At 33.0% G+C, this 9,635-nt stretch overlaps 1 protein-coding gene and 1 long non-coding RNA gene across 5 annotated transcripts in view; one reads left to right on the top strand and one right to left on the bottom strand.

Annotated features, from left to right (window-relative positions):
• Positions 1-810: 810 nt before the first annotated feature.
• Positions 811-9,635, bottom strand: part of LOC138128952 (ras-related protein Rap-1) — a 79,993-nt gene continuing 71,168 nt past the window's right edge. The window contains exons 3-4 of one of the 4 annotated variants that reach the window (XM_069045203.1): positions 7,574-8,021; positions 811-2,007 (exon numbers count right to left, since the gene is read on the bottom strand). In XM_069045203.1, coding sequence (XP_068901304.1) covers positions 1,705-2,007; positions 7,574-8,021 — 751 coding nt within the window. In that variant the 3' untranslated portion in view covers positions 811-1,704. Of the gene's footprint in view, positions 2,008-7,573; positions 8,031-9,635 lie in introns of all 4 variants that reach the window. The other 3 variants (XM_069045194.1, XM_069045210.1, XM_069045218.1) reach the window with 3 other exon arrangements.
• LOC138128991 (uncharacterized) lies at positions 6,728-8,244 on the top strand. The gene is made up of 2 exons (XR_011158994.1): positions 6,728-6,785; positions 7,768-8,244. It is a non-coding gene; the product is annotated as an uncharacterized lncRNA (long non-coding RNA).

Genomic DNA, 9,635 nt, shown 5'->3' with positions numbered 1-9,635 from the left:
CCAAACAATTTAGAAGATTTACAGCAGAGAATTCGCACTGAAATGGAACAAATCTGTTGAGACATTATTGAGCGCAGTGTAGACTCGTATCGGTTAGTGTCAAATAGTTGGCGGGGAGCAACATTTGCATTAAATATTTAAATTAAGGTTAACATTAGTTGTTTGTCTGTTTTTGTTTAAGGTCAATTAAAATGTTTTCATTAAAAATTAAATTAATTTATTTTTTAGCAACACGATATTCTTTCTTTAAATTCTTTAAATTAGTAATAATCTAAGTGTGATTTTTTTTTTATTAATAATAAAAGAACTGTTAAAATAGTAATTTATTATACGAGTTTTATAAGATACCATTTTGTCGCACGCGTTTTTTAGAGCACGAGGAGCGCAGCGCCTGCAACCGAGGGGAAAGACATGAATATCTACCGTGGTGCATACAATATTTTATTTTTTAGTGTCTGTACTTAAAAGTTAAAACTTTCTTAAAAATATTTTGCAGGGAAGATTGCGTGAATATATGATTGCTATAGTTTGGTTCCCATGAGTTTGTTGTAAACAATGTGGAGGGCAAAAAATTTGAAATATCCCAAGGGAGTTATGACTTGTTTTTCATAATGTGTATCTATGACTAAAAGAAACAATATCGTGTTACTATAAAATAAATATCTATTATGGTTTGTGATTATAATACCCTAGCCTAGACCATCGCTGTAATTTGTCATCGTCGATTTTAATTTTTACGAATTACTGAACATGGCATATACTATTTGAGAATAGTTTCCAGCTTAATATTAAAACTTTTAAGTTACTTGTTCAACTTAATCAAAAAAAACTAGTACTCTTTGTCCTAATTTACATTTATTTTCTATAATTAATAAATACATTGATCTGGATTGTCAAGATTGAAATCACATACATGGAATAGTGAACTGAAATAGACAATATTACAAAAACTATACACCAGTTATTATTAATTAATAATTACATACAAAAATCATAATCTATAATTTGACACGGTTAATATTGTTATAAGATTTTTATTAATAATAATTTTCATTATATTATCAGTATTTAGATAATAATACATACTTTGTAAAAAATAAAAGTACTAATTTACATTTTATTGGAATAATTGATTGTAGTTTGTAGTTATCGATTGTTTATAATTCTAATGTTAGTAATATTTACACCACTTATACAAATCATCGACGAACATTTATTAATATGGAAGAATTAGTTTATGTTTCGAAGAAACTATGACCTTTTTGCCCTTGGTGTTCAAAATTGTTAAAAAGTAAATTGTTCATTAAAGAAAAGAAAAAATGGTTTTATAGTATTGTCTCGATATTTTGTATAATTTCAAATATAAACAAAACCGGATATTTTAGCCGATTTAATTAGTGACAGGTAAATGAGTCGCTCTTCTTTTTATTTCTTTAAAAAAATAGATATAAACATTACGGTATAGGTATACACAAAGAAATATCAGAAATTTTGACGTTCTAGTTAGAACGAAATGATTCATTAATATTTTGAACACGTAAAAATTACGTTCTAAAGTTATTAAAGAATACAAACACGAGCAGATTTTCACATGAAGAGCGTTTCATTAGGTATCTAAAAGTTAGAAACGATATACCTAGATAAAGTAAATAATCTGGGCATCAGTCATTAGTTTCTCTACATGCAGAGAAATGAACAACTAGTTTAAGATATGATACAAGAATTTCTTTTACCATGACGATCTCTAATTTGCTGTAAATGTTGAAGTTGGACGGCTGAAGGAATCATAGCTGCATGAGACGGCGTAGATGGTGGAGGACCGGAATGTGACGGCAAAGATTGCCGTCTACGCCGCCGCAAGGCCGGACTAAGGTTATATTTTACCTTTGCCTGTGCTAAGAGCTCTTTAAAGACTTTAGTTACATTAATGTTTTCTTTTGCCGAAGCTTCTACAAATCCATTTTCCCAATCCACTGTAATCACCGACTCTGTTGTTGCAGTATCCACCTATAAAAAAATTAAAAATAAATATCTACATGAAAAAATTTCAAAAATCATGTAAATTATGTCATTTTTACCTAAAACCAAATCTTTTAATGCAAATTATGATAATATTGATAATCTTGTACTTAATAATAGTCTCCGAGAAAATGTCAAAATTTGTGCATCTACATAATATACTACAGGGTGAGCAACAATAACTGTTTCAGTTGGCAATAAAAAATTTTACATGAAATTTTCAAGACTGAATTGTACCTATTTCGGTTTGTTTTATTAACACTATTGACAGCTGGTATACATTTCATATTTAAACGTCTTGGTTTTTGTATTCTTTTATTAATAAAATGGTTTTCTCGTTGGAACATGACATAAAAGTCACCAAAAGTCACCAGAATTTATTGCCAACTCAATAGTAATTATTCTTCACACGGTAGTACCGTGTAAGCAACAATTAATGTTTGAGTTGGCAATATAACTATGGTGACTTTTTTGCGTCACTGTTGGCTAAATTTGTCAAAGAACCGAAAGTGACGTAATTTGATAGATCGCCGAAAATTAGGTTATGTGTGATGCGAAGCAACGGTTTATTGAAAAATTAAAAGTTTTTAAAAACAAACAAGTTAGAGCGAGGAAAAGGCATTTAATTTAAAGGTGCTGCTCCAAATGACCTCCGTCGTTTTATCAATAAAAGATTACAAATACCAAGACGTTTAAATATGAAATTTATATCAGCTGTCAATAATGACAATAAAACAAACGGAAATAGGTGCAATTCACAGTCTTGCCAGTTTCAAATAATTTTTTTTATTGCTAACTCAAACAGTAGGTACCTAATTGTTGCTCATGCGGTAGCAAAATGTGCTGAATGTTGATTATGTACCTGATACAGGTATCGAAAGCCGATAATGGAATCAAAAATTTTCTTGAAAAATATCTTGACTTGTTTTAGGGATTATTTTTAAAGGAGTTTGTATAATTACTTTACAATATTATGTCATAAATTATAGTACAGTAGATGGACAAATAAAACTGGGACAAAAATGACAATTACATAAGTCAAAATTTACAAATTTGCATTGTTTAATTACGGCTTTATCGCAAATAGGTTAACTTTGGTATGACATATTATACTGACACTGACAAATATATTGCCAATTCAATGGTTTGATTTACATAGACTAAATTTTAAGTGTCCCAGTTTTATTTGTCCACCGACCGTACATATAATTTTTGATGGTGACTACAAATGAATCTAATTGTGCTATTCTTAGAATCAACTTTTATTGCATTTACTTTATAGCATTAAGTACACAAAATAAGATAGAGTTATAATTCAAATTGAAATTAATTTAATTTGCTTTAGTAATGTTAATCTCCTTACTCGTACATATTACGGAAAATATTTACAACCATTAAAACATATATTTTCTTTTCTTTTACTTCATTATTTGCACATATTGTGCTGTATTAGAGAAGAAAATATCCGTGGTTAGGTGTTTATAGTTGTAGATTTTTTATCACGCCAAAATTGATAAAAACAAAAGTTATATAACTGACACTAATAATTAATGAATTAAATACACAACAATCATTTCAGCTAGTACCTACTCGAAAGTACTAGGTGTTTGCTACAAAAAAAATGTTTCCAAAATTAATTCAAATATCTAGCGAGTAATAAATTAAATTCTTGTACCTAATAACTACGAGTATAACAATAAAGAGACTACATTTACAATAATAAAATATTGTCACGTGTCGATGAGGAATGAAGCTAAATGCAGCAACTACAACTACAACAGCCTACTAATGCAAACCGCAGGACCAGTAACGTGATTGAATGCATGTACAGGTCGACCAGAACAGCTTGGCGAGTGACGCAGTGGATTGAAATCCCTCCCACTAACGGAGCGCACTTGTCTGTTGGATCTGGAAGTGTTTAGATCGTGTACAAACGGGCGAAAATCAGCGCTTCAAGCTTCAAGCGAACAGCATGTCCGGGCTGTTTTGAGCAGATTTGCTTAATTGAGTATACCGTACCTACAACCATAGCCATATCCTTGTCTTACAGAGACTCGCTCGTTTCCTCTTGTGCGCATCTCATACGCCAAGCTATTCTGGTCAGGCTGTACTCCCTCTAGTTCAATATTGCAAAATGGATTTAGACCTACAACAAAGTGAATTTAAGTAAGAAATTTACACCACCGCCGTTTTATAGTGCATCGAAAATTGATAGAAATATTGATTAAAGTTTCTAACTGAGTAGGACTAGAGGGCCGCCATCTAAATCATTTCAAGATTTAGTTTAAAATTCCTACTATAATTTTGTTTTAAACTTATGTTGTTTCGAGCACAAATCCTTGGACAGGTGAACTTTTATTTTATTTTATTTTTTTGGCATAAATTACACTTTTTTATTCCACACAGTCAATTGTAAGGATTATCCGTAAATGTCACTGCTTGTAAAGTAACGATTAAGGTATAAGATTATATGGCAGCACTAAAATTATCCCAATAATGGAAACCAATATTGGCGTTAAGATGGTTGTCTCGGCTCGTGCAGCTGCATCCCTTTTCTTTCGTTCAGGGCAGGGATTAAAAATTTGTGATTGAACATGTTTTTGATGTTTATTGTACATTTTGTTATTGTAACGAAATTCCCTTTAGTACTTTGTGTCTTGAAAACAGTAAAGATATTTGTATTAGTATTGTATATTTAATAAATAAATATAATTTCGTCGGTACGCATTTGTTTTGAGGCCGGCTCTGGAATTCACAACAGAGAATTGCTTGAAGCATGATTTATGGTTGGGCTGACCGCCTACTGCAATTGCGACAAAAGGGACGTTTATCTCCGGTCAAATACTTTTAAAGGGCCATATAATCTTATACCTTAAGCGTTACTTTACATAAAAATATCTTATTACACTAAATTCTCAAACTTATCGATGTTATCTAATGTTATGTGTTAATATCTTTTTTGTTTTAATCGCCCGATTTAAAAAATGTTTTTACTATTGAATAGAGGATAAAAAGTCTTTTCAAAAAAATATAACTTTTCAGTTGTTCTCCTTTGTGCCATTAGGTGGGATAAAAAAAATGTAACTTTTATCAAAAGACGACAAAAATAAAAAAATATAAATTTACGGAATTGCAATGGAAAGACTGAGATGAGTCCCATTTTGAAAACGCTATGAGTACAATTGGACTACCTCACCGTGGAAAATAGATTGCTGAAACGACTGTGGGAAAATATTGATTGGAAGTCAGTAACAATGCAGCTGGTTCTGTATAAAAATCATACCTATACAAAAATTAGTACACAGTGGAATATCTGCCTCACACGCAAAGAACCTGAGCTTTTTTATTGGATATAGTTGTCCGTTTTCTCTAAGGTTATATTGGGGCCGTAAAATTATCCCATTGTGTAGAAGTTGATTTGTCTACAATAGGAAACATTTTGTGGTTGTAAAGACCAGGCAAACCCGGCTGGTTGTTTCGTTTAGAGTTTTTTTGATTTATTGCAGGGGCGCGTAGCTTCTGAAACCCACACAAAAGGGCAGATTATTAGGAGGTAACTACTTTTACGGCCCCAATATAACCTTAGAGAAAACAGACTACTATACAATAAGCGCTGCTAGTAAAGGATCACGGACTCCGCATCTAGGAAACAGTATAACGAAAGAACACCGTTTAAGAGAATAGCGTTGGACGTAGTTGGAGACTTTTGATCACCGATTCTGGGAACCAGCACAACATGGTGATCATCGACTACTTTAAAAAATGATCAGAAGTCTATATTATACCAAACCAAAAGACGGCAATCATTTCCCGGATATTAGTTGAGAATTGGTTATGTCGCTGTAGATTTCCCATGGAGATGCATTTTGACCAGGGATACAATTTTAAATCAGGAGTATTTCTAGGAGTTTGTGAAATATTGGGGAAATGAAAAATTAGGACGACACTCCTTCGGCTCAATCACATGGTAGAACTTTCCGACAAGACCACACCTGTGGAAAGTCGTAAATGATCATCGAAGGGATTGGGATCGTCATCTGTCACTATTCTTCTTACATTACAGAGCGACATACGAAACGACACACTAGACGCCAGCAGATGTCCTGTTTGGCAGAGAATTACGCCTGCCTCGCAATCTGTCGTTGAGAAATTTGAAATTTGGTGTGGCTGCACAATTTTCAAAGGAAGAAGAGGCAATCACCGAAGTCATAACTAAGCTGGACGGTCCGTATATAGTTGTGAAGAGGATCGTGGTCAATCCAATTCAACCCAATCTCAAGACGAAGATGAAAGTTCTACCTCTGGATCATTTCCGCCATATTTCGGAACAAACTACCAACTTGAACATGCGCCAGAATTTTCTCAAATCCGTACCTGTGTTGCGAGCGGAAGTGAGCTATCTGTGACAAGCCAGGAAACGCCGTGAAGTGCCTAGGCCTATCTAGGACGTTGTAGGACAAGGCCGCATTGAGATAAAAGGAGGCGGTGTGCGTCACAGGTGCAATTGGCTATTAGAGTCAGCGATATAAAATTATCGGAAACGGTGAATACGAGTCAGACGAAAGTGCAAGAGTGTAAATTATTAGTCAACAATAAAATTAGTGGTTATTTTTTTCACACAGTTTTAAAATCATCGAGCACACAGTCAGAAGAAGTTACAATATACAGATATTCCAAAATCACCAGAGGACCTCGTAATGTCACTCTTTACAAATCGTAATACAATTATGTCTGGACCCCCATCGTTTTCGACCGGGACAGATGAGGTGAGATAAAAGATGCGACGGTAATTACTCATTAAAGAAAACTAATCAAGAATAAACCATCACAACTGAATTCGGGCAGATCTTCTTATCATGCATTATATATTTTCTATTACTGTTGTAGCTAAAGTTCTGATTTTGTAAGTGTAACCGCTTGATGTTACCTTTTAATAGTCTTTTACCTTAGGTACAGGATTTGTTTTAAAGCAAATAAATACATTACAGCATAGTGTAACGTCAGTGTTTTTTCTCAAGAACTTGAAAATGTCTTGATTTGAAATAACATGAAATAACATCAAGATGTGTTGGTAAAATAAGACCAAAGGGTTATTTTCAAATTATAGTTTGCGCTGATAAAGATTTGGTTAAATGGTTGTAGCTGACATGGAGTATGTATACAATTTCATTATTTTAATGATTTTTGGATTAAACTACCGTGCCATCCAAAAGTTTTTCTATCAAGTGGGTCACGATGACAGTGGAAACGAATGCCGTTGGGCTGCAGCATTATTTGGCGCATATTTAAATGAAAATTAAAAATAAATATGTTTTATTAGTCTGTCCGTATCCTTTGACATTATTAATTTCACATTTTTTTATTTTATGGTGTAATTATAATAATGTTATGGCTCACTTGACAGAAAGACTTTTAGATCGCTCGGTATTTTAAGCCGTTAGGCAAGTAGTTAAATATTAGATGTTTTTTATTTAATTACAGATGATCTAAAAATATTACAGCTTAATCAATTATCTTTTAATCAGTATTAATAAGTACACATGTACATACCTACACAGATTCCTACCTCTCTATTTCCAGCCAAATCGATTTTGTTTCCTACAACAACAATAGGCACATTTGACGTAGCCTTAGTTTCGTGTATTTGATCTCTTAAGGTTCTGGCTTCCTCAAACGTAGAACTGTCAGTCACATCATATACTAAGATGAAAGCGTCCGCTGAAGAGATTGATAATGCTCTCATTGCAGGAAATTCATATGATCCAGCAGTGTCCAATATATCTAACGTTAAATGAACTCCTGATACATTAAAATCTCCATGGTGCATCTCCTCCACTGTGCGTTTGTATTTGGATGAAAATGTTCCGTATAAGAACTGCGTTATTATGGAAGACTTGCCAACTTTTGCTGCACCCATTACTACTATCTTATGGCGCACGCTGTTAACGGGTCCCACACTGTCCTCTTTCTCCAAAGACTCCACATCTTCGCTTTTTTGTGACCTGAGAACTCTACATAATATTGCCAAGTTGTCACATAAACATAAATAATCAGTTGTGGCTATACAAATACTATAAAAGGTGTTTTTTTAAATTTGGCGTCGAAGTAGGCGTTGGAGAGTCGATTGAGATCGCACCACTCGTGTAAAAGCGTAAGATTTAAACAGCTGATCCGTGATCCGTAACCTGTATAGTGCGTTCACAATCGACAGTTCAACGCCTACTTCGACGCCAAATTTAAAAAAACACCCGTTACTTGTTCAAATTCAATAAGTATTTTATTACTGACAGCGCGCTTCAGAAGTTCAGCTTTACGAAAGAAATTTGGAGTGGTCAATTGTATGTTTATAAAAGAAACATTTTCTGAACATGTTTATTTGCCAACCCTTTCCGTTTCCATGTAATGACGTCATTAGCATTTGTTTTAAATGATAACTCTTAATTTTTTTGACAAATTTGGATAGGTTATAAAATTTTTATTCATGCTCTAGTAGCACGTATGACCTTTGAACTGATGGTTCTCGATATGTATTTGCGTGTCAACCCTGTCAAGCCTGCAGGAACTATCAATTTTTAAAGAACACAAGATGGCAGTGAAATTCCAAGTTTACGCTGAAAATTTCACAAAAAATTATTTCATTCATGAGAAAATAATATAATGAATTTCCATATTTAAATATCAATAAAGTAAAGCTAAAAAGTTTTCTAAGAAAGACATTTTGTTCTTAGCCTTATGAAAATCATTTTTAGGATTAGCGCTATCAGATGTACCATGATACTAGTTATGGTTTACTCGATTTTTCCGGTCGAATTTTATGTAAAATTTAAGTCATATTATGATATTGTGATAATTGTGATATCGCTAACTAATGTTCACAGTTTCTTTAAAAAAGTGGAAATGTAAACTTAGACAAAAATTTAACTAACCAACACGGTTCTGTACGTTATTATTAATTAGGTGGATTTAATCTCTTCATGTTTGACTTTGGAGGTAAACTGTAACTATGCGTAATTTACCTAACATTGATTATTAAATATACACTTCAGACTTCAAGATTTATAGATGTATGTATGTATATTAAAAAACGAGTTTCATAAGGAAGTATTTATTTCATGAGTCCAAGTTTATAAAACGAGTCGCGAAACGCGAGTTTTATAAAGGACGAATGGAATAAACCCCTTATGAAACATGATAACCGCAAATTGTATCTATCGCTATTATAGAACCGCTTTCAGCTCTTACGATACTGTTTTTGGTATGGTAACAGTAACAGAAATAATAAAAAAAGGTATTTTAATTTTTGGAAAACAACCCATCATTATATTCAAACAAATTAGAGATTCGTAGTGGAAGTGGATCAGGTTAGATAGAAAACTTTGTCCAAGCACAATTATTGATCTCTAGTTTAAATTGGTTTAGGTTTAGATTGTAATGTTCAATTGCACACAATGCAGAAAAATAAAGCTAGTTAATTCAAGATCTCCGATCTTTTAAACACATGGTTATACAGGGTGAGTCGGGAGGGACGGCCGAAACTCAATGAATGTACTTAAGTACACGTAAAAAAAACTCATACCTATGTTCTTATCCGATTTTCATTGGTTTTCAAGTTATAG

The sequence above is a fragment of the Tenebrio molitor genome, chromosome 1, assembly GCF_963966145.1.
Source record: "Tenebrio molitor chromosome 1, icTenMoli1.1, whole genome shotgun sequence".
In the NCBI taxonomy this organism is placed as follows: Eukaryota; Metazoa; Arthropoda; class Insecta; order Coleoptera; family Tenebrionidae; genus Tenebrio; species Tenebrio molitor.
Note: the sequence above shows the minus strand (reverse complement) of the source record. Positions and strands in the feature narration are given on the sequence as shown.